This window comes from Dunckerocampus dactyliophorus, chromosome 15, assembly GCF_027744805.1.
Source record: "Dunckerocampus dactyliophorus isolate RoL2022-P2 chromosome 15, RoL_Ddac_1.1, whole genome shotgun sequence".
NCBI lineage: Eukaryota > Metazoa > Chordata > Actinopteri > Syngnathiformes > Syngnathidae > Dunckerocampus > Dunckerocampus dactyliophorus.
This window is the reverse complement of record NC_072833.1, coordinates 9,154,207-9,176,076: the sequence shown is the minus strand read 5'-3', so window position 1 is coordinate 9,176,076 and position 21,870 is coordinate 9,154,207. Positions and strand designations below refer to the sequence as shown.

The 21,870-nt window shown below is 48.8% G+C and overlaps 4 protein-coding genes across 6 annotated transcripts; 1 reads left to right on the top strand and 3 right to left on the bottom strand.

The window, feature by feature from the left end:
- Nucleotides 1-132: 132 nt before the first annotated feature.
- On the top strand, nt 133-18,136 carry LOC129167978 (sodium/hydrogen exchanger 9B2). The gene is made up of 15 exons (XM_054752721.1): nt 133-242; nt 346-430; nt 510-680; nt 763-905; nt 974-1,101; nt 1,174-1,255; nt 1,326-1,419; nt 1,488-1,594; nt 1,668-1,817; nt 1,881-1,989; nt 2,056-2,192; nt 2,261-2,435; nt 2,502-5,715; nt 5,828-6,501; nt 10,426-18,136. The coding sequence occupies exons 2-13, from the start codon at nt 346-348 to the stop codon at nt 2,576-2,578; spliced, it is 1,458 nt and encodes a 485-aa protein (XP_054608696.1). The 5' UTR covers nt 133-242; the 3' UTR covers nt 2,579-5,715; nt 5,828-6,501; nt 10,426-18,136.
- Nucleotides 3,633-6,575, bottom strand: LOC129167976 (leucine-rich repeat and transmembrane domain-containing protein 2). 2 transcript variants are annotated; one of them, XM_054752717.1, is made up of 6 exons: nt 6,340-6,575; nt 6,029-6,124; nt 5,765-5,956; nt 5,591-5,686; nt 5,342-5,521; nt 3,633-5,280 (listed from the first exon to the last, which is right to left on the bottom strand). In XM_054752717.1, exons 1-6 carry the CDS (start codon nt 6,517-6,519, stop codon nt 4,471-4,473), a joined length of 1,554 nt encoding a protein of 517 aa, XP_054608692.1. In that variant the 5' UTR covers nt 6,520-6,575; the 3' UTR covers nt 3,633-4,470. The 2 variants fall into 2 exon arrangements, with proteins under 2 accessions (XP_054608692.1, XP_054608691.1); XM_054752716.1 differs by having other exon boundaries at nt 5,765-6,124.
- si:ch73-375g18.1 (kinesin-like protein KIF1C) lies at nt 6,642-15,439 on the bottom strand. Its single transcript, XM_054752698.1, is given in 28 exon segments — nt 6,642-8,269; nt 8,339-8,555; nt 8,634-8,723; nt 8,804-9,085; nt 9,185-9,346; nt 9,425-9,523; nt 9,598-9,670; nt 9,741-9,921; nt 10,002-10,085; nt 10,284-10,378; nt 10,459-10,538; nt 10,663-10,738; nt 10,803-10,882; nt 10,988-11,079; nt 11,158-11,250; nt 12,302-12,450; nt 12,526-12,604; nt 12,678-12,798; nt 12,801-12,896; nt 12,961-13,038; nt 13,097-13,208; nt 13,299-13,477; nt 13,554-13,619; nt 13,679-13,779; nt 13,848-13,926; nt 13,995-14,071; nt 14,142-14,308; nt 14,972-15,439. Coding segments are annotated over 27 exon segments (3,693 nt in total). The 5' UTR covers nt 14,248-14,308; nt 14,972-15,439; the 3' UTR covers nt 6,642-7,523.
- Nucleotides 16,054-21,835, bottom strand: LOC129167972 (serrate RNA effector molecule homolog). Of its 2 annotated transcripts, none has more exons than XM_054752708.1 (21): nt 21,736-21,835; nt 21,235-21,364; nt 21,023-21,133; nt 20,805-20,954; nt 19,228-19,288; nt 18,866-19,163; nt 18,682-18,803; nt 18,523-18,615; nt 18,355-18,454; nt 18,199-18,290; nt 18,066-18,127; nt 17,920-17,998; nt 17,680-17,844; nt 17,448-17,612; nt 17,232-17,385; nt 17,049-17,161; nt 16,900-16,980; nt 16,672-16,822; nt 16,507-16,599; nt 16,325-16,433; nt 16,054-16,239 (listed from the first exon to the last, which is right to left on the bottom strand). In XM_054752708.1, the coding sequence occupies exons 2-21, from the start codon at nt 21,351-21,353 to the stop codon at nt 16,164-16,166; spliced, it is 2,394 nt and encodes a 797-aa protein (XP_054608683.1). In that variant the 5' UTR covers nt 21,354-21,364; nt 21,736-21,835; the 3' UTR covers nt 16,054-16,163. The 2 variants fall into 2 exon arrangements, with proteins under 2 accessions (XP_054608683.1, XP_054608684.1); XM_054752709.1 differs by having other exon boundaries at nt 17,448-17,609.
- Between the last annotated feature and the right edge of the window lie 35 nt (nt 21,836-21,870).

Here is a 21,870-nt window from a genome sequence, read left to right as displayed (position 1 = left end):
GCGTGTGTGTTTCAATAAACGTTTATTCAAGGCCGACAAGGAGAGAGATGGATGGAGGGAAAACAAGGAAGGAATGCACACAAACACAACATGGGGACAAAGTGCAACACTTTATTGTGTATACTTCCAAGTCACACACTGGTCCGTGGTGCATTGTGTGGTAGTAAAGGTCAGGACGGTCCAGAGAGATCGCTGCAGTGGCGACAGCTACCAGGGAAGAGCTGGACGGCGCCGATGACACGGTGAGGTGAGCGCACACATACACATACGCACAATCAAGGGATCATTTGTTGGCTGCCGTTTGTGTGACGCCCTAATCTTCACTATGTGTGTGTGCGTGTACAGATGTCTTCCTGCTGTGTGTCCTTCATCCATCTAAAGGACAAATGTCCTCGACCGCGTGGACTTATCAACCTGCTCATCACCAAAGGTTCAGTGGTCAATAGATGTCAACCAATAAGTTATTAATAATTATTGGCTGATGTGTGTGTGTGTGTGTGTGTGCACAGCGTGCATGTTGGCGCTGCTGTTTGGAGCACTGTGGGCGGTGACAGGAAGTGAGTGTTTGCCGGGAGGCAAAGTTTTTGGCATCATCATCATCTTCATCAGTGCCGTGCTGGGAGGAAGACTGCTTGGACTGGTTCGCCTACCCCGCCTACCCCCCCTACCTCCTCTACTTGGTACCTCCCAACAAGAGTCCACTTGTAGCCGCACCAACCTGACACTAGTGACCCAAGTATGCGTGTGCGTGTGTGTGCACAGGCATGCTGCTGGCGGGCCTGGTCCTGAGGAACGTTCCGTACGTGACGGATGCCGTCTATGTGGACGCTCGTTGGTCTGCAGCTTTGAGGAACATGGCACTGTCTGTCATCCTGGCCCGAGCCGGTCTGGGCCTAGACCCTTCGGTACCATGCGCACACACACACACACACACACGTGATGTGGTTCTGATGGCGGGGTCCATGTCGTGCAGGCGCTACGTCGTCTGAAGGCTGTGTGCGTGCGTGTGGCTGTTGGGCCATGTGTGCTGGAAGCGTGTCTTGTTGCCGTGGTTTCTCACTTCCTGTTGGAGCTGCCTTGGGAGTGGGGCTTCCTGCTGGGGTACGTGTGGTGTCCAGGTCTTATCTTGTTGTTCCAGGCTCACATGTGACCCGTGTGTGTGTATGCGTATAGGTTTGTTTTGGCTGCTGTGTCTCCAGCTGTGGTGGTTCCGTCCATGTTGCTGCTGCAAAAAGACGGTTACGGAACCGAGAAGGTAAAACCATTTCCTGTTCTGTTTCTTCTTCTTCTCCTTCTTCTGCTGTCATTCTGGTGTGGTTCTGCAGGGCATCCCAACCCTTCTGATGGCCGCCGGCAGTTTTGACGACATTTTGGCCATCACAGGCTTCTCCACCTGTCTGGGCGTGGCCTTCTCCACAGGTTGTGCCCTCTCTTCAGTTGCAGCCATGCTATGCCAGACCTCCATGTGGTCTTTGTGTGCTTTGCAGGGTCCACATGGATGAACGTCCTGAAGGGTCTGCTGGAGGTGGTAGGAGGGATTGTGTCGGGTCTGCTAGTGGGCATGTTCTTGTGTTTGTTCCCCAGCGTGGATCAGGTGGGTTGTGGTTCTACACGAGGTTCTGTCAGAGCTACCAAGCCTCATTGGTCACGAGCGTCTGTCTGTGCAGGAGGACCTGGTTCTAACCAGGACTTTCCTCTTGTTGGCCTTCTCCATCTTCTCCGTCTTCTTCACCCATGTGATTGGATCTTCCGGTGCAGGTGGTCTGTGCACGCTGGTTCTGGCCTTCCTGGCCGCTGTGGGTTGGGGCGCTGACAAGGTAGCAGACCGTTGTCGCTCCTGCTGAGTGTGGCCTTTGTGTTTACATGGTGTGTCCCTGCAGGCAGCAGTGGCTGCCATGTTGGCGAGGTGTTGGGATGTGTTCCAGCCCCTTCTCTTTGGCCTGATTGGATCAGAGATCACCATAACGACGCTCAGCATCAGCACCGTAGGTGAGAAGCATAAAGTTGCATGAGGGGCAGTGTCCCTTCACTAACTGGCGCTGTGGTTGGCTGCAGGTTTGGGCGTAGCTGTGATCGGTGTTGGTCTGCTGGTTCGACTGCTTGTCACATTTGTGTTGGTGCATGGCGCCGGCTTTGTGCTGAAAGAGAGACTGTTCATCGCCATCGCCTGGCTGCCTAAAGCCACTGTGCAGGTGCTTAGCATGACGGCCAGAAAGCTCGGGTGAGGCGGAAAACCTAAGCATGTCCGTGTGTGCGACAGGCTGCCATTGGTTCCAAGGCGTTGGACACGGCGAGGGATGAGGGCGATGAGGCCAAAATCCAGTTTGGTTTGGATGTACTAACATTAGCTGTGTTAGCTATCTTGATCACCGCCCCCATCGGGGCGCTGGCGATTGGCCTGACAGGGCCACGTCTCCTGACCCAGCAGGTCAAAGGTCAGTGCAGCATGACTTTTGACCTTTTTTTAACAAGCAGTCAAATAATGTGTTGTCCTCTGCTAGGTTCTGAGGCAGGGGGTGGAGCCACATCCCAGGGCTGTCAAGGTCAAGACCGTGTGATCTTTGAGAGCAGGCTGTGATGAATTTTGACCTGTGATGCTGCTGTGTCTTTAAGTCCACTTCCTGTTGATTATGTTTCATTCATCAAGTGATCCTAAAACTTTACCTTTTTACATACAGTGGTGTGAAAAAGTGTTTGCCACTTTCCTGATTTCTTATTTTGTTTGCATGTTTGTCACACTTACATGTTTCAGATCATCAAACAAATATCAGTCAATGACAACACAACACACAAAACACAAAATGCAGTGAGCCATCTGTTCGTGACCTAAAGCTGAAACCAACTTGGGTTCTGCAGCAGGACAATCATCCAAAATACACGAGCAAGTCCACCTCTGAATGGCTGAAGAGAAACAAAATGAAGACTTTGGAGTGGGCTAGTCAAAGTCCTGACCTGAATCCTATTGAGATGCTGTGGCATGGCCTTAAAAAGGCCGTTCATGCTGGAAAACCCTCCAATGTGGCTGAATTAAAACAATTCTGCAAAGATGAGTGGGCCAAAATTCCTCCACAGTGTTGTAAGAGACTGATTGGAAGTTATTGCAAATGCTTGATTGCAGTTGCTGCTGCTAAGGGTGGCCCAACCAGTTATTAGGTTTAGGGGGCAATCACTTTTTCACAAAAAAAAAAAAGTATGGAGAGGCAACAGGACATGGCGGGAGACAAATACTGTATAACGCAGAGCGATTTGTGAGGTCTGATTTTTTTCGAGTAGGCATTTTTATAATGTAAATGTATTACTCTTTTGAACGTATACTGTGAGAAGCCAAACTCTTTACGTAAATGTCCAAGCAACTAAACGGAACTATGTTTCTCGTCACGGAAATCTGACCAGAACTGGACTCGCGGAACCCATTGTTGGGTAAGTCACCATTGCTGTAGTACACTGCTGATGGGGATGTCATACCACTTCATGTTAAAAAATCCGAACTATCCCTTTAAGTGTGACAAACATGCAAAAAAATAAGAAATCGGGAGGAAATCACGCCACTGTATATTCACACAACCAAAACAAACATCAAATGCATTTCTTTGTAATATACACATGAGACCATCATAAAATTTATTGACTTTTTCTTTAAAATAACGTAATTCACACGATGACGTCATAAAAATAACTTGGATTGACATGCACCTGCGGCCCGCAAGGGGCGTGGCCAAAGTTCGCCACAGTGGCGTGTCTGTTTGACACCGGAGACGGGGTCCGCCATATTGAAAAGAAGTCACAACGCCACATCAGGTAAAACATTTTTTTTTGAAGACTCGATGTTTCTTAATTACCAAGCTGACATTGACTTAACTTCAAAAAGTAGCGGTTTTATGTAGGATTACTGATTAAAACAAGTAAAGACTGTAGGTAGCAGCTATAGAGCTAGCACTCAGCACATATTCATTGAACAAACAGAAATAATTAATTAGAAGTTATCTGGAATTGGTCTATTTTTGGTGAGAGGTTTGGTTTCAAAGACAAACATTTTTTTTTAGTACTAATGAGGGATGAAAATGATCATATTGTTTGAAGGAAACGACATAATTTAATTTGGTATTCGTATCCAGCTAATTTGGATAATTGAAAATGTCCACACACTGAAACAAAAATGGTTCAAACAGTAAAAAAAAACAACTAAATGTTAACATAAAACAAGAAAGCTGCAAAAACAATGCTGAAATCATTTTGAATGTTTAATATGTGTCAAAATAAAACGTTAGCTGCGAGTCATACAAATATTAAATAGTTATTCCCATTTTCCAATTGTGAGTTTTACTATTTAATTTTGATGAACAATGAAGCTAAATCATGTGATGTCTTAAACAGGAAGTGTGAAAATCAGGGATTTCAGAAGCATTAGCAGAAGCCAAAAAGCTAGCTCACAGCAGGAAGTAGAGCGCCAACATTATTCAAGGGGTGTGGTTACTTGCCAAGGCACGCTGGGTCCTCGGGTGACACTTGCCAGACCGCCACCACCCAATCTAGCTCCTCCCTGCCTCCGCTAGGTCCCTCCCGCTCCTGACGCAGAATCATGCTGAAGCGTTCCTTCAACCCAGCCCCCTCAATGTGGCGCCCAGGTGCATGGTGCAAGGTCGTCCTATACACCGCCCTTGCCGCGCCCTGTTCCTCCCACCTGCCTTCTTGCCCCTGCGGCGCTTCGCCCCTCTCACGCGAGACAAAGAGCACTGAACGATAAACCGCCATCGTGCAACTTTCTGGTCCTTCCCTGCTGCAGTACTGCCTCAGTGGGTGGGCCCCTCTTCTCATCGCCAGTGTGGCTCTCAGTGACTTGTATGCCCCTCTGTACCAGACAATGAGTCGTGCTAGAGTATTGAGTGTGTACACAGCCGCCGTTGCGCACAACATCACGCTGCCAGCAAATAGCCACAAGCAAAACACACCGGTGGCGGTGATGTGACGGATGTGTCTGCCACTATCTTGGTCCTGCCACCGGATCCATGTGACCTCAGTGCTCGTGTGGGCCACGGACGCTCGTGACGTCATGGGATGGTGGATAGGAAGTGACGCACTCTGAGTTGTCGGCATAGGATGCCAAAAGATGGGTCCATCGCCTCTGACCCCTGCCCTCGCCCCATGTCCCCCCTTGGTGGCCGTGGGGTGGATATGTGTTGTGGGGGTGGTGCTTTGCGATGGGGTCAGAGGTGAACACAAGTCGAACAGTTCTAGATGGATGATCGCTTGACCTTTGAACTGCTGAGGTGAGTCGCACACCTGAGAGGTAAAAATGGGTGAGTTCCCACTTCCTGCCACCAGAGGTCACATGCAGACTCACCAAACTTTTGCCATTGACCTCAATGTGTGTGCTGTTGCGGACGTAGAAGTTGGTGCTGTAGTCCTGCAGGTACGTGTGCAGGTAAGTTAATGTGCAAAAACATTCCCACGGATTGGCAGAGAGGTAGAGGTAGGGCACCCACTCCTTCTGGCTGAACCAATCATCTGGAAGCATGCTGATCTGAAGAGGAAATGCAGCAAGTGAACGTCTCACAGATTACATTCTGGAATGGTGTTGCTTTTCTCCCACCTTGTTGTTTTCCAGGTATAGCGTTATTAGGGCAACAAGGGGGTACAGCAAGAGGGGTGGAAGAACCCTGATATGATTGGCTGATAGGTCCAGGATCTGTAGGGAAGGACACGTTATAGGAGCAGGTATGCACATGCACACACACATGCGATAGCTCAGTGCTAAAGTGCTAACCTTCAGCTTGTTAAGTCCCATGAAAGTATCGTCACTAAGAGACTGTATGCCGTTGTTGTCCAGAAAGAGTTCTGTCAGGGCGGGGCAGGCGGAGAAGGCCACGCCCACCAGAGATGTGAGATGGTTGTGTCCCAGTCGCAGGACAGAGAGGTGCTGGAGAAGCGGCCTGATGCCCGGTGTCACTTGAGGAATCTGAATGGAAATGAAAGGGATTTTAGTGGGACATGGCAGGGTCATTTGACCTGTCATGGCAACCCAAATGACCTGGTTGGATGTTAGGTCAATCTCATGGACCTCATTGAAGATCTGGAAGTTTTCCCAGGACAGGCTGGAGATCAAGTTCCTTGGAAACAAGAGAACCTAAAAAAAAGCAGGAAACAGGAAGCATGTGCTTGGTGATGTGCCACTCAAACAACAAAAACATCTTCAGCTTTTTCTAGAACGTCATGTTCAGGCTCTATCCCGCCTGTCAATCCATCACTTCTTCGTACTTGTTTTTAAACCAACAGCAAAAATAAAGTCCTAATAGCCATTGCATATCCTTACATACGCAGTGGTTTAGTGGAGCATATTACCTTGGTCATGGGATCGAGATCTGCAGGAACGTGACTTAAGCCAACCGCCGTACAGTTGAGCCGCGGTCGGTGGTCCTTGTCCCTGTCGCTTTGGCAACCATCCATGGCAGTAACCACGGCAATGCCAGACCAGAGGACCATGAAGACGAAGAGCTTCATGCTGTAAGTGACACTCAACATATGTATGCACTTTTTGACAGCTGCTCACACAGGAAGTGTGCTAGCTGATAAATTGTTGTCCCTCCTCTTTAACTACAAAAGTGTCGACTGCAAGACACAGACACATTGAAGCTGAGTCAGAGTCCAAGAAAATGTAGTGTTTATTTGGGTCCATTTCCCGGACTTTTGGGAGGGGTGTTCAAGACTTCAAAATACATGTCAGAGACAATGAACCTCTGAGGTCAAACAAACTTCACCATATGATTCTTAATTAGCCGCACACAGACACAAAAACACAATCCCCAAGTAGCCCCCACACTAATGACACAAAGTGAGGATGAGGTTAGAATGCTTCATCAGTAAGTCGGTTACACTAAAGGCATCATGGTAATTTCCCGTCGTGCTTGGAGGTGGGAACCAGCAGCTAGTAGATTGTCCCGGGATGGACTGACATTCAATAACAACACTTTCAGCTCCCAAAAGTCCCAAACGTGATTCCATTAGCTTCCACGACAACTTTGAAAGTTGTCAACTTTCCCTGACGACATTCCAGTCCTTCTGACATTCATCATTCCTTGCCACAATGCTGAAATCCAAACACACGTCTTTGGTTTGGAGCTTCAAACAATAGTTTTCTTTTGTTTACTTCCCCCTTTCATTCATTGCAGACAACTAACTTGCTAAGGCTAAGAGGCCATCTTTGAATTCATAATAATACTGTGTGTGTTCACACACTGTTACAACATTGACATGTCCAATTGACTGCTGAGATAATTGGCGTTTGCGTGATGGGTTGTGCTAACACAGCAGACTAGTTAGCCTCCTGGGCTCCAAAACAAAGCAAGCTAACAGCAGTGAGCCTCAGGAGCTAAAATGTTTCCCGTTTTCCCTGGTAACATAAGACATGCAGAAGCTCTCGCTCTCTCTCTCTCACAGGCACACACACACACACACACACACACACACACACACACACACGGTGTACAGCATGTAGAACTGAATCTTCTGTGTGGTGAGGCTCAGGGTCAGAGGTTATTGGGGGCTTCCTGGTTTTTGAGGTCAGGCTCGCTGAACTGTCGTCTCATGCGTGGAGGTGGAGCGGTGAAGCCCCACCCACTCAAAGGCGGACCCAGGCCCAGGATGATTTCAGCAGGAGGGGGCGGGCCGGCACCACGAGGCAGGCTGTGGTAGTTTGGGAAAGGGGCAGGCTGGAATGGTGCATTGTGGGAGCTGTAGTATGGATGATGAAGATGATGATGGTGGTGGTTGAAATAGAAGCCTGCATCCCTGTCCCTTCCCCCTACCCTCTCTCCCCCCGGTCCGGGCGACACTCCCCTCCTCTGGCTAGGTCTTCCTTGATGACCCCCGCCCCTGTGATGCTGGTCATTGCTGTAGTTACTGTTGCCAGGGGTGGAGCTGTCAAATGAGTTTCGGCGATAGCGCCGCTGTTGGTGGACTCCCCCCTGGTTGCTTTGGTTACGCTGTTGCCAGGCACGATGTGGACTGGGGGTTCGAATGCGTGGGGGCGGGACCTGGAAAGGGAGGGTCAATTGAGACGGAGGAGGCGGAGACTTAGAGCTCTTCTCTTCCTCTACTCCCTCTGTTCCCCCCCTCTCCACCAGACCCAGAGCCTGCAAGGCAGCGTTGGCTGGTCCCCAAGACAACCGGTGGGCAGGGTTACTCTTGAAAGGGAACTTGAGCTTGCACTCCTGGGGAGGGATGAAGCGTCCAGTTCCTGGGAGGTGCACGGGCATGGTGGGGGGCGATTGACCTGCACAGGGCATAATGAGTGAGTGGGACAGTGTGCACATGTGGTAAAAGCCAGTGTAGATGTTCTCACCTTGGTTCTGGCTCTGATTGAGACCTCGCAGTTTTTTACTGATGTTCTGCTGCTGCAGGTTGAGAATTCTCTGCTGTTCTTGTTTCAGCCAGCGGAGGCGCCCTCTCCTGAATGCCGGATCTTCGTCCATCAGACGTTGCACTCTGGTCTCTGGCAAGTCAGCGTCCTGGTCCCTGTGAGGAGCCTCGCCTCCTTCCTCATTGTCCACCTCATCCTCCTAGAAGAGAAGGCGGCCTTAAGTTGGGCCTTAAGTTTAGTGGACATGACCATAACAAGGTGGCAGTCAGTGGCTCACTTGGACAGGTATGACGCTCTCCATCTTGATCATTCTGTCACGCAGTGCTTTTATCTCCTCATCCTTCATGTTGTTCTGCAGCTTCACTTCCTATAGGCCCATGTGCACATGCACATCACACATGCTCACCTGTGCACGTTTGCACAGTTACCTTGACCTTGGACACTCACCTCCAAAATGTCTGTCAGCTTGTCGATGTGAGCCTTCAGGTCGTACACCTTTCCTTTGTCTCCGCCTCCTTCCCCCGCCACTCCTCCTACTCCCCCCTCCTCTGGGGGCGGACTCCTCTCCTCACCAATGCCCACGGTGTCACACACATCCTGGGCCACCGCTTTCCAGCTGTCCTTCTCATTGGCGTCCTTCTTGGCATACATGCGGCACAGCTCCTTCATCTTGACAATGGACAGTGCCTCGATCTCCTGGCGGGAATGACGGAAGTCTCCCAGTGCCACCTGAGGTGGGTGGGTACTTTTTAGTTTGCTGACATGTGATGCTACTGAAGTGGCAAATGTCTGCTTGTGTGTGTGCACGTGTGCACGTGTGCAGTCTACCTCGTAGCAAATCTCTTTGACGGCCTGCAAGCGAAGATCCTCCATGGTTACACGTTTTGGGTCTTTGCTGATCCGCCTCCTCTGAGGGATCTGATAGACTCTCTGAGGCTCCCTTCTCTTTCCGCTACTCGGAAGACCACAGCGCTTCACGATGGACTGCACCTGAGGCGCACAGACAAACAGTCGGTTGGAAGGACAGACAGACAGACAGACAGTCGGATGGATGGACGGTCAGTCGACCTTGTTGGCAGGTAGTTTCTCTCTGAGGGAGGAAATCAGTCTCCAGCTTTCCTCACAGGAACGTTTGTCAGAATCATCTCCGCTGTCACTGTCTGCATACTACGCGCACACACACACGAGGACGGGGTTAGAGGTCAAGTCTGATTTTTTTGAGGAAGAAGAAGAAGACGGACCAGTCGTTGCTGCTCAAGCAGCAGGTCGGCCTCCTCCTTCTCCTTGCGGTACAGAGTCTCCATGTCCTGAAGCCTGCAGTATCAAGCAGACAGCTGTCAGTCAATCAGTCCCAGGACTGAGAAGGCAGAGGTCCGAGGTCTACCTCTTCTCCATCTCTAATTTGATGTCAATGCCTTGTTTCTCCAGCAGCTCCTTCTGAGCGTAGTTCCAGTCCTCAGGCTCCCCCTGCTGGTCCACCGGGGCGCTGCGCTCCCGCTCTAGCCGTGCTTGCTCCGGGTGGTTGAAGCGGAAGACATGATTCTTCCCCATCACAATGCGGTTACCTAGCAACCAGGATGTAAACAAGCTGAGATTTGCATCCAGTGGTCATCATCATACTACTACCGCCATGTTTGAGGCTCACCTTGTTTGAGGACGACCGCCTCAGTGATCTGCTTCCCGTTGACGTAAGTCTCCGCCCCGACCAGCGGCTCCAGAGTGACCACCACTGCAAAGACACGTTGACATGCTTCACTCACACACAAGTCATGTGACACAGTGAACAGCTGGAGGTCACAAGCTTGTAACGATACCTGACACACTTCCCGGCAGCTTTTAGACACACACACACACAGAAAGAGAAGGTCACTCACACACACGCACGCACGCGCACAAAAAGTCACCAGCAAAGGGTGTGCACACTCACCTTCTCCTTGCTCGTTTGTTTCACTCACAAACACACAGTGGATCTCCTTGATGAAGTGACCAGATAGCTTGATGTCCACATCCAGCTGTCCCACCCTGACAGACACACACACACACACATTAATTGTCTTCTCTTCTTTTAGGTACACATGAAGAAAAAGAAGTCTGTGTCCTACCTGGTGAGTCCTTCTTTGATGTAGTACAGGAGACACTCAGACATGAGAGGGTCCTCATTCAGGTTGACCAGGTGAGGTGTCTGCACGCACACACATACAGACATACCATGATGACAAAAACAAAAGCCTTGGTCTTGTGACTGCCCACTAGCAGTGACTGAGGAGACAAACAAAGAATAACTTGTCTGGTCACACAAGACTCACTCCTTTAGGAGAGAAGACACCCAGAGTCCCTCCATCTTCTTTAATAGACACGCCCATCTCCGCCAAAAGCGCCTCCCTGTGACACACATATTTTGACACATTCGAGAAGAAGAATAAGAGAATGAAAGAGCTTGACTTACCTCTCCAAACGAATGGATTCCGTCTTCCGTAACTTTTCCTCCCAAGTTTCATTGAGCTCGGCCATGATCTTCTCTGTCTCCTGATACACAAGTACACATTTATACACACACACACACACACACACACACACACACACACTTGAGAGAACATGTCTGCTGTGACATCAATATCATCATCATTATACCAGCAATCTCTCGGCTGCCTCCTCTTTACTAATGGTCTCCGTGGCAACGACCTCCTCTCCAGCAGGAAGATGATTGACAGCTGCTGACTCATCTGGGCCAAGAGAAGAGGTCGGAGTGTTGTATGACTTTCCAGTGAAAGGTCAGAGATGAATGACAAGTTAAAACACACCTGAAGAGACGGAGTCTTTCTGATCAGTGATCCCATTGGCTGTGATGGTCAGCGGTGAGGACACGCCCTCTAGGGAGGAGCCATTGTTGTTGGCTGCCACAAAGAGAGAAGGTCATGTTTCGTTTTGAACACACACGCACACACACACAGCTGGAAATACCCGCCTGTGAACATACCACACATGCCAGCCACACAGAAAACCTGTGATCTAGATGCACATGTGTACTGTACCACATTCTGCCCTACACGCATGTATACACAGCACACACAATATTTTTGCGAACAGTATTATTGTGTATTAGGGGTGTCCTGTTAGGGTTTCACTCCCGGTATGATACAGATGTTGCAGCCTTGAATATTGATCCAATATCAGCACAAATCATACTTAGTTTTATCACTTATTTTGTATTGTGGAATGTTAGAAAAGTCTGTATGAAGTGATATTACTCAAACAGAACAGTCAGCAACAGGGTATGAGGAAAAAGTGATCCATTTACTTCTTTATGCAACTGGGGTATAGTTTTAGCAACAATGTAGTGGCAGCTAGGCATAATATCACAGGGTTTTAGGCGCTCAATTAAGCAACTAGGCAAGGCTTAGTTTATTTATAGAGCACAATTCATACACAAGGTAATTCAAACTGCTTTACAGAAAATAATAGGAAATCACTTCATAAAATCATTCCATTAAACATAATAGTTAACATTATTAGTCATTATAGTTAATTACTTCTTGTCATCCCATGGGAGTGATTCTGCTTCAAATGCACAATGAGGTTGGTTGCATTAAACTTCCCCAGTTCTGTACCACCACGGGAAACTTGTGCATGACAAGTGTTGTGCTCAGCTGCAACGTCTTCTTCAGACTTAAAAAGAAAAATACCACATGGCTGACATCACTCATACTCCTTCCTACTTTGTTAGCACACATTGTTGTGATCACGTGGGCTCTATCCGGCCACTGCTGGATAGAAGTGCTGAGGAATCGCTGTCTGGAATCGACTGCTTGTATCGCAGTGGCAATATCAGAGATTTTAGATGCAGGCCGGTATAATTGGATCGGTCTGATATCAGATATCAATATCGGACCGGGACACCCCTAATGTATACATAAAATGTATGCAGCAGCATGTGATTTTGTGTACCGTGGTTGTGGATTAGCTCATGTAGACCCTGAGCAAAGAGAAGGTTACGGAGTCTCTCCACTTCTCCTTTCAGTTCTCGGATCAGTTTTGCGTTGGGGTCTTCGTTGATGATGGCGTTACAGCGGATCTGTTTGGCTCGGTCAGCGTATCTGGACCATTGAGGGATGAAAGTAGATCAGTCAGATGAGGCGCAGAGGGAAAGTGGGAGGTGGTTGACATCTAACCTCAAGGTGCTGAGCGTTTCTTCATAGTTAATGTCAGCAGGACTGAGAGCAGCAATCATGGCCGTGCGAGAGTTCCCCCCTACAACAAATGTGGAATTCTGCCATCAAGTCTGCTCTGGGTCTCTCTTATCACGTTTCTCCAGGTTCCTCACCCAGGTTCTCCTTGAGAAGCCATGTCAGAACAGAGTCTCTGTAGGGAATGAAATCACTTTTCCTCTTTTTGCTGCTTTGCTGCAGGAAGACGAGGAAGAGAAGGTCACCTTGAAAGACAACAACAATCAACACATTTTTAAGTAAGTCAGTACCATGTCAGCCAGGGCGGAAATGACCTTTCCCAGCGTTGTCAAAGATTTGTTGATGTTGGCTCCTTCCTGTATGCAAACGTCACATTCACCTTCCAGATGTCAAATACAAGAAAAATCTGTGACCTCTGACCTTTAGCCGGGTGCCCTTCGCCCCCGATGAGTCGGCGCGTTCACTTCCTGCCAGGTCCACTAGACTAATCTTACTGACCTGAGAAAACACTTCAGGTTCAAGTGTGTCCATTGTCAACGGTCACTTGTGCGATCACCTTCTCTGTGTCTAGTTGGGTCATGTGATCTCTGCGCCGCTGGCTGAAGACAATGGTGAAGACTGCATGGGATCGGGACGACGTCTCATTCATGTTTGTGGCTGCAACTGTCCTGTGAGGTCAAATCAGACAAGCAATCGATCACAACCTTTCCAGGAATGTCACCATCCTGCTCTCTGTGTGTCTGTGTAAGATGCCTTACCGGGCTTTGTTCCCGGCATCCATCAGGTCACGGATATCGCTGAATCCAGTCACAGCTAGTTTAGACAAGTCCTCGACATACGGCCCCAGGATAGGATGCTCCCTCACACGCAGAGTCCCCTGGGACTTGGGATTCAACAGATCCCGGACCCGCTCACAGTAGATTTCCATGTATGACACCTGGAGCAGGACCAACCAGAAGGGGTCAGCAGACAGCGTTGACTGTCATTAGTAAACTAGGATGGAAAGGACTTACCTCCACGGAATAGGTCAGGTCTGGATCCACATTGGACCCAGTCCTCTGGAACAAATCCTCACATAGCTGAAGACAGACACACCATCAGTGCTCTGATCAGAGCTTTCTAGGATGCACATGCTCACCTGTGGAATGATACCCTCCTGCCCCACCTCCTGCTTGCCCATCATGGTGTAGCTCTTTCCAGCCCCTGTCTGGCCGTAAGCGAATATACACACGTTGTAACCTGCAGGAGACAAAACGCTGAGCGCTTATTGTCTTGACGTAGCCTTGTCAGAGCATCAACGCTTTTACCTTCAAAGGCGTGCAGCAGCATCTCCTCACCAATGTCTTGGTACACCTGACGCTGGCCTGCAAAGGTGGGGTCGTCCACCTGACCACAAACAGAAACACAGAGTCAGTAAAGTAGTCAGATTGTGATGTGTGCATGTGTGACATCACCGTTGTGTGTGACCAGTAGGAGTGGTCAAAAGTGAAGTTCTTGGCTGCATCTTTGGGCTGTTTGGGATTAATGATGCCTGAAAGCACAAAAGAGAGGTTATTTGTCCTGGCAGTTGGTCACAAGACCAGGGTGCGCTCGTGTCTTACAGGTGGTTTCCCCCTGCATCTGGATGACACACTTGGCATTGCGGCCTGTCTCTCTGGAGTTGAATGGGCGGACTCGCACTGCCACCTTTACTGATGCACCTGCCATTTCTTGGCTCCGCCCACCCCACCGTTGAGCAGCCAATCAGAGAGCCAGGTCAAATATCAGGCTGAAAAACACATTTTCAACAAAACGTCCATGTTACTACTTGACTTGTTTTCAGCAGCGTACACCTGCGCAGCTCCCACCCTCTCCAACTGATTGGTAGCTTGGTGTCATCTTCTTGACAGGCTGTCATAAAACGCCCATGCCTCAGGACAGCTAGTCACCTGATAACATTCTTTGTGTGATTATAGATGTATAAGATGTAGATAAAGATCAGCGGGTTACAGCAGTCACAACAACATGCAGCTAAAAATACACACATACACAAATACACACGCGCGCACACACACACCAAACGCATTGCTGGGATGCCTGCTGAGCACCACTTTAGCCACAAGCTAACTTTAGCATGTTGAACAGTCTCTGAGAGAATGAATTCACTTCCATGTTTTGGGAAGATTAGTTATTACTAATTGTTTTCCCTTTGCGTAGGGGCAAGAAGAAGCCATCACAACTTAACACGTCAAATTTGAGCATGGTGCATCCTGGTGAGCAAACAACAGGCTTGTTTGGAAACAGCTTGTCATGGATAAGGGACACGAGATTGGCATGATTCTAATCAGCGAGCACGTGAGGGGGAGGAGTCATCACACGTCATTATTCCGTCTGAAACTATTACGTGAACGTAACACTACTTGGCTGTGGTCTGTGCCGTCATCCAACTCACCTATACCTGTCGTCTCACGCCACAACCACCATGTCTGCGCTCGTGGGCTACTTCCGGTCCAGGCCTGTCGGTACCGGGACACACCGTCACAAAGTTGGGTGGGGGCGCTCCTGACACGCACTCACACGACCGAGCGAGCGAGCGCAGGCACACTTTAAAGCACAAAAAGTTGGCTCACTTACGACGTGACGCAGCTGACGTCACCGGCCGTTGGAAAAGTGAAGACGGAAAGTTGCGGGCCGCGACCGAGCGGAAGACTCGCAGGACTCGGAGCACTCGACACTCGGCGGTCCTTCAGCCGTCCTTCGGTCGTCCGCGCGAAGGTGGTAAGCAGTAAAGCGAGGTCAAAGTGGACTTTGGAGAGGGGAAAATGGAGTTGGAATAACAGGAAAGAGAGGGGGAAGCTGGCCGGTGGCGTGGCCGCGCGGCGGGAGCGTGCCTGAGTGCTGCCGGGCGCGCTCCCGTGACGGACAAGTCAGCCGCGAGACTCAGAACCCTTGTTGCCCCGCCCAGTCTCGCTGAGCCCCGCCTCATTGAAGTAGGTGGAGGCAGAGGTCGGAGTTTTCAGGCTCACAATCCGGAGTGTAGTCGAAAGTAATGTTGACAAATACGTGTGGTCGGAGCTTTCAGGCTCACAATCCGAAGTGTAGTCGAAAGTAATGTTGACACAAATACGTGTGTGGGTTTAAAATGTGTATATACAGTGGTGTGAAAAAGTGCTGCCCCCTTCCTGATTTTTTTTGTGCATGTTTTGTCACACATTTTTCAGATCATCAAACTAATTCAAATATTAGTCAATGACAGCACAACTGAACACAAAATGCAATTTTACTTGCACAGCCTGACAGGCTGGCATCCGTTACATATACTTATGGGGCTTTCAGTTACCATCCAGTGTTTTCTGTTGTGAGCAGCTTCAGATGTTACAGCATGCAGTCCAGGGAATAAATACTGCGCCTCTCGCCCAAAGCTCACCAGTCACCCTAAACAGAAGTGCTGTAGAAATGATGTTTAACATTCTTAAATAGTTCCCATCCAGCAGCCTTTCTTGTCTTAAAGAGAACACCATGGTTCCACATGTATTTACTGAGCTTTATTGTGAATCAAAATAAATGACATCACTTTAAAAAGTAACCTTGGTCCTGCTGCCAAACACACAAAGCAAATAAGTCATACAAAAAAGTATTTGTGTTTAAAAGAAGTCGAGATCGTCTGGTGCGTCCAGGTCTCTGTACTCGATGATAGAGCGTGGGTCTCCTCGCATGCCCCTGCACATACATGCACATACATACACAAGGTTAGCCATACTACACACTTAAATCAGGCGTCCACTCTGTTAACTTTGTTTTCCACCTGTTGTTGCGTTGTTTTGCTGGAAAGCCACCTCCTCCTAACTGACCCCTGAAGTTGTCATACGCCCCACGGCCAGCTCCAAACTGGTTGGATGGGTAATGAGGACCACCTGTGCACACAGACACTTTAGGCGAGGGTGCTCTGACCTGAGGTGTTTAGTGAAAAGAATGATAGTATGTTACCAGGGAAGGCAGGCATGGGAGGCCTAATGCCTGGTGGATATCCCAGAAGGCTTTGCTGTTGTGGCGACTGACCAGGAAAGCCAGAGGCAGGAACTAGAAGCACATCGGCAGCTAAAATCAGTACAGTACCTACATTTCCCACAAGTCCTTTCCAACAAGTAATACCTTGCGCTGGAGGCGGGAGGGGCTTGTTCTCAGGGAGGGCAGGTCTCTTGGCATCCATCAGGTAATTGTTAAAGAACTCCACCTCCTGTCTCACAGCAGCCACCTTCTCACCGTGTTTGTTTAAGATGTGTTTGCGCACAAACTCTGGAGCCTTGATGGGAGTGTTACCATGGAAATAGTATAACAGTCAGGCCAAGCATACATGCACTTACACATAACTGAACTCACCTTAAACTTCTTCCCACTCAGAGGACAGAGCCACTTATCTTTACTGAGCTCCTGAGTGTTGGCTGAAAGGAACTTCTCCACCTACACACACAAACAATCAAGTCACACTCTGACAGATAACAAATGGTGTTGGTGGGCGTGGATCTCACTTCCTGTTCTGGGTCTTTCTTGCCCAGGCGTGCGGCATCATCTGCACTCAGAACTTCTGACGGAGTCAGCAGAGGAGCCAGACGCTCCTCACACATCTTTTGATGTTCACTCACTGACCAATCAAAACAAAGCACTCTTGCTCAACTACACAAGTAGGTTTGTGTGTGCGTGCATACACATACCCTCAGTTGAAGTGATCTTGGCCACAGGTAGGGGTCCTCGCACATGGAAAAGTCCACAGCGATGAGGCATCTCGTCCTCAGCAGGGTACTCACAGAAGTTGTAGTAGTCGACTGAGTGGACCAGACGCAAGTAGACCAAGAGTCTGTCCAGGACCTGCACATGCACACTTTAATTTAAAGGAAACGCACAAACAAGAGCGATAGAGCTCCTCCCACCTCAAGCAATTTTTCATCTGTCTCCACTGTGACTTCAGAGGAGGCCGAGTCTTTGGCGTCGGTCGCTTCGCCGCTGTCGCAGCCCGTTAGCTCCTCCTCCTCAGCGCTGACCTCCTCAATGAGGTAGTCGGTGATGTTGTTGAGGACGGGATTGGTCTCCATCTGCTGTTGCACGTCGACATGTGGGATCAAAGCCAAACAGGAAGTACAAAAGACCAACAGGAAGTCGCACCTGTCCCTGCCATAGCTCGCCCCTCTGGTCCAGCGCGTGCACGAGTCTGGCTGCTAGACGGATGTCGTTTCTAACCACAGGTTTGTGGTGCGTCAGCCCGTTAACGCTGCGAACACGGCGACACAAATCTCTGTTGACCACGGGAGACAGCTCGCAGTCTCGGAGCTGCAGGGGTGAGAAAACACGGCATCAGAGCATCGCCAGCGTCACCGCCAGTCATGTGTCAGTGTGAGCATTTACTCTGATGTTCTGCAGGTTCCAGCAGGTCTCTTTAATGTTGACGCTGCGGTCAAAGGTCACCCAACAGCGACGGAAGAACCTGAGACACACACACACAGACCTTTAACTCTGAGTGGTCAAATCCCTTTGACGTGACACACACACACCTCCTCTCTGGCTGAGGGTCTGACAGCGCCACCCGCAGGAAGCCTGGGTACCTGAGACACAACTACAAACAGAGATGGTAAGGACATCCTCAGGGGGAGGGGCCAACTGCATGAGGTGGGCTTGTGGACTCACAGCGGTGATCTCCTCCTTACAGACGTCTGGTGGGATGCTCCTTATAAAGAGTGAGGTGGTGAGGTGGAGTGGCCGAGGCCTCGCCGGCGACTCTGGAACAATCCACAGCGATGATGTCATCACCTGCATCACATCACTGGAGTGACACATGCTTACCTTGCTCCTCATCCTCGTCCTTCTCTCCATCAGAGTGGGAGGAGTCAGAGGCGGATCCCTCGCCACTGTCAGCTGACATGCTGCGCTTCCTTTTCCTGCCCTGCGGGAAGTGGGTGGGGTTAATATTGTCCTTAATAGGTGAGCAGTAGCACGACAGAAGTGACTGACTTTCTTGGCCTCCTCCTCCTCTTTCTCTGCCGCCTCATCCTCATCTTGGCCTGGTTCCTTCTCACCGTTCTGTTTGGCGTCTTCGTCCGTGTTCTAAGATGCAAATTAGCACCCAGTCAGCGCCGCAGCTTTGTGCTCGCCTCATTGTGTTGTTCTCACCTTCTGGCGTTGAGCCCCACCAACTTCGTCGGCGGCCGACTCCTGGGATGACTCGCCACCGGTCAAAGGCACCTCAAGCACCTTCAGGTCCAAGTCTGTGCCCCCCTCCATCTTGATGACAGCTGTAGATGAGAGTGCAACATAAGGACTGACTCACCCATTAATCCACTTCCTGTCTGCTCACCTGCATCCAGCACTTTGATTATGGCAGGGGCGTGCTCCATGTCTAGCGAGACACTGTCCAGCCACTTATTGTCTGACAGAAAGAGGAAGACACCCAGACGCAGTTTCAGCGCGGCCAGAGATTCGGCCTTGCTGGTTCTGATGTCATCGGGGTGGTACTTTGATCGGAACCACTCTTGGTCTTTGTGCTGGATGAAGAAGTCTTGCAGCTGCTGCCGTCGGAAGTCCACTTTGTACTGATTGTAGCGCTTGACTGCCTCCGTTTCATCAACACTGTCCTCCATGTTCAACAGGAAGTCCTGCACATGGATGCGTGAGCAGTCACATGTCTGCTCACATGACATTATAGGACGTTTGACTCACCTTGAAGCTCCTCATGGTAGGGGGTCCTGGGGGCGGGAGGTCAGGATCAACCATTGCCAACCTAAGGGACATTTTCATTTAGTCCACGTGTGCACACACACACAGCATCGTGCAATTGATCAATGGCGCACCGCCACGCCAAATTAAAAGCTGCCACACCTTGAAAATGAGGGGTTTTTTTTCTATGGAAAAACAATGTTAACAAATACGTTGTATGAATAGACATACAGTACAGTATATGCTGTATCAGTGGTGCCCATTACAGCGATCGCGAAGGTAGTGTGGGTCACTTTGTAGACGTCATACAGTCATGGAAAAAATTATTAGCCCACCCTTGTTTCTTCAGTTTCCTGTTCATTTTAATGCCTGATACAATAAAGGTACCTTTGTGTGGACAAATGTAACGACAACAAATTTGGCTCATAAGAGTTTTTTGGCAGTACAATGCAATAGCTATTCATGTAAGGACTTAAGTGATTTTGGTTATTACGAAGAAAACAGTGGAAGTTGCTAGATATCAGCTCTTTAATTAAACTCTTATGAGCTATATTTGTTATCTTCATTATATTTGTCCAAACAAATGTACCTTTAGTTGTACCAGGCATTAAAATGGATCAATAAACTGAGGAAACAAGGGTGGTCTAATGATTTTTTTCCATGACATCAGTCAGCTGACATTAAGACCCCTCCTGATTCGCTCTTGTGCCTCCGCGGCAAAAAAGTGGAGAACAGATGTCTGCAGCCACAAATAGATAATGCAACTTTAATCTTTATTCTTGCGATTATGAATGAACTAACTCAGCGGTAAGACGCCTATATAACAATAGTTATGCGTTCACTTTTTGCGGCGAGTTATGTAGAAAAAAGTTAAATGTTTATGGTTGCGCTTCGCGTCATGAACTCCATTATAGAAATGTGTTTTCAACACTTACGTTTATGAAACTATTATTTCATGATGAATTGGAAAATGTGCCCATTGCTGAAACCTTTATAATATGTTGCCTTGACTTTGGCTGCATAATCATTTTCATTTATCGTACACAAGTATCTGTAATGTTTGATAGCAAATGCTAACTGGATGTAATACATGAACTGTGTGTAAAATGAACACTACGCAGCTATTTTGACTGACATATTACTCAGATTATGTACACAACTATTGAGGCTTTATGTGTAATTATCTTTACTGCCATATTGATTTGTGAATTACTGAAAGATAAACTATTTTGATGACCTGTAAATTTTGAAACTGAATGTGAAATGCTAATCATTAGTATTTAGTAAAGTAGTTTCAAAATTTACTGGTTAGATTTTTTATTTATATATGTTTTATGGTCAGAAGTAGAAGTAGATGCTGAAAAAGTGTGTGCACCCGATGTACAGATAGATACTTTATTAATCTTCAAGAGAATGTACGTGTACATAAATACTCATTTGTAAATATACTAAATATATATTTTCTCTCTGTTTGTAGTAGAAGGTAGATCTTTGGGACATGGTCATATTAAAAGTAGCAGCCGTGCAGCCCACCACCACAGCTTCAAAAAATCCTAGGGGAAACCCTGACACCAACACACCTGCCCTGCACCTGCAATAGGTGACCTCCGTGATGTGGGTGAAGGTGTGGAAGGTCGGGGGGCCAGCCCTGAGGGCCCACACCCGGAAACAGCGCTCCACCTCCTCCATAGGGTCGCTCAAAACGATACGGCTCCCCCCGGTGGTCATCCCTGACAGATGAAGTCGTTAGGGGGCGTGTCGAGCCATGTCAAGATGGGCTGTGTGATCTGACACTCACCAATCTCTCCTCATGCGTTTGTGTTGAGGACTAACATGTCTTGGTGGCGAAAATCTGTCCCTGCGGGCACGATCATAGTCCCGCCTCCTCTCTCTGCCGCGCTCCCAGTCCCTGCGCGCGCGCGCGCGCGCACACACACACACACACACACACACACGCAGAGGTTTACTCATCACTGAATGAATAACGTATTGCCTTTCTGGGGGACACACCTGTCGGGCCAGTCATCCCGTCTCCTCTCTTCACGCTCTCGAGAACGTTCCATGTCGCTCCGCTCTCTTCTGAACTTGTCCCGCCTCCTCCTGTCAAACTCATCATCGCTGTCCCCCATTGGACTACACGCTACATTAACAGGGAGTTCAGCAAGGCGCATTAAAAAAAAAGACTATTGATTCAGTAGAGCAAACGTTGTTGACGGTTCGAGGCGGAGATGAAAAATGATTGCTGCTTATTCTTGCCTGGCAAATACATGTAAATACAGACTGTCACATGCTTGATTTTAGTAATAGGGTGGATGGTTTTGCTTTAAACTGCAAAAACATGCGAACGAGTTAGGCTAGGCGTTAGCCGTACAGCAGCTATCTTTGATAGCACCAGAGCTAGCACTGTGAGCCAGCATGCTCGTTCTTCTACATCTTGTTCACTTCAACCCATTTAGATTTACGTGTGAGAGGGAAAACGAGGAAACGGTCACATTTATAATGACATTTTACCTGGAACGTTGCCTGATGAAACACAAGAGACGTCAGCTAACACAAGCGCTCACCCGCCAGAAAGAACAACCTCGACACTTCCAGACGAAAGTTGCCCTCTAGTGGCCGGGAGGGAGATAGCACTTTACGAACTTT

Excerpts from the sequence above, each read along its gene's own strand:
- LOC129167978 (XM_054752721.1), top strand. The coding sequence starts at position 346 with ATGTCTTCCTGCTGTGTGTCCTTCATCCATCTAAAGGACAAATGTCCT. Across the intron at positions 1,102-1,173 it reads GAGTGGGGCTTCCTGCTGGG|GTTTGTTTTGGCTGCTGTGT; the intron begins GTACGTGTGGTG and ends GTATGCGTATAG. Across the intron at positions 1,595-1,667 it reads TGTTCCCCAGCGTGGATCAG|GAGGACCTGGTTCTAACCAG; the intron begins GTGGGTTGTGGT and ends CTGTCTGTGCAG.
- LOC129167976 (XM_054752716.1), bottom strand. The coding sequence starts at position 6,519 with ATGTTGAGTGTCACTTACAGCATGAAGCTCTTCGTCTTCATGGTCCTC. Across the intron at positions 5,687-5,764 it reads TGGGACTTAACAAGCTGAAG|ATCCTGGACCTATCAGCCAA; the intron begins GTTAGCACTTTA and ends CCTTCCCTACAG. Across the intron at positions 5,281-5,341 it reads AGGTCAATGGCAAAAGTTTG|GTGTGCGACTCACCTCAGCA; the intron begins GTGAGTCTGCAT and ends TTTACCTCTCAG.
- LOC129167972 (XM_054752708.1), bottom strand. The coding sequence starts at position 21,353 with ATGGGGGACAGCGATGATGAGTTTGACAGGAGGAGGCGGGACAAGTTC. Across the intron at positions 18,291-18,354 it reads GGACGAGGATGAGGAGCAAG|AGTCGCCGGCGAGGCCTCGG; the intron begins GTAAGCATGTGT and ends GGATTGTTCCAG. Across the intron at positions 17,162-17,231 it reads CAAGATCACTTCAACTGAGG|TGAGTGAACATCAAAAGATG; the intron begins GTATGTGTATGC and ends TTGATTGGTCAG.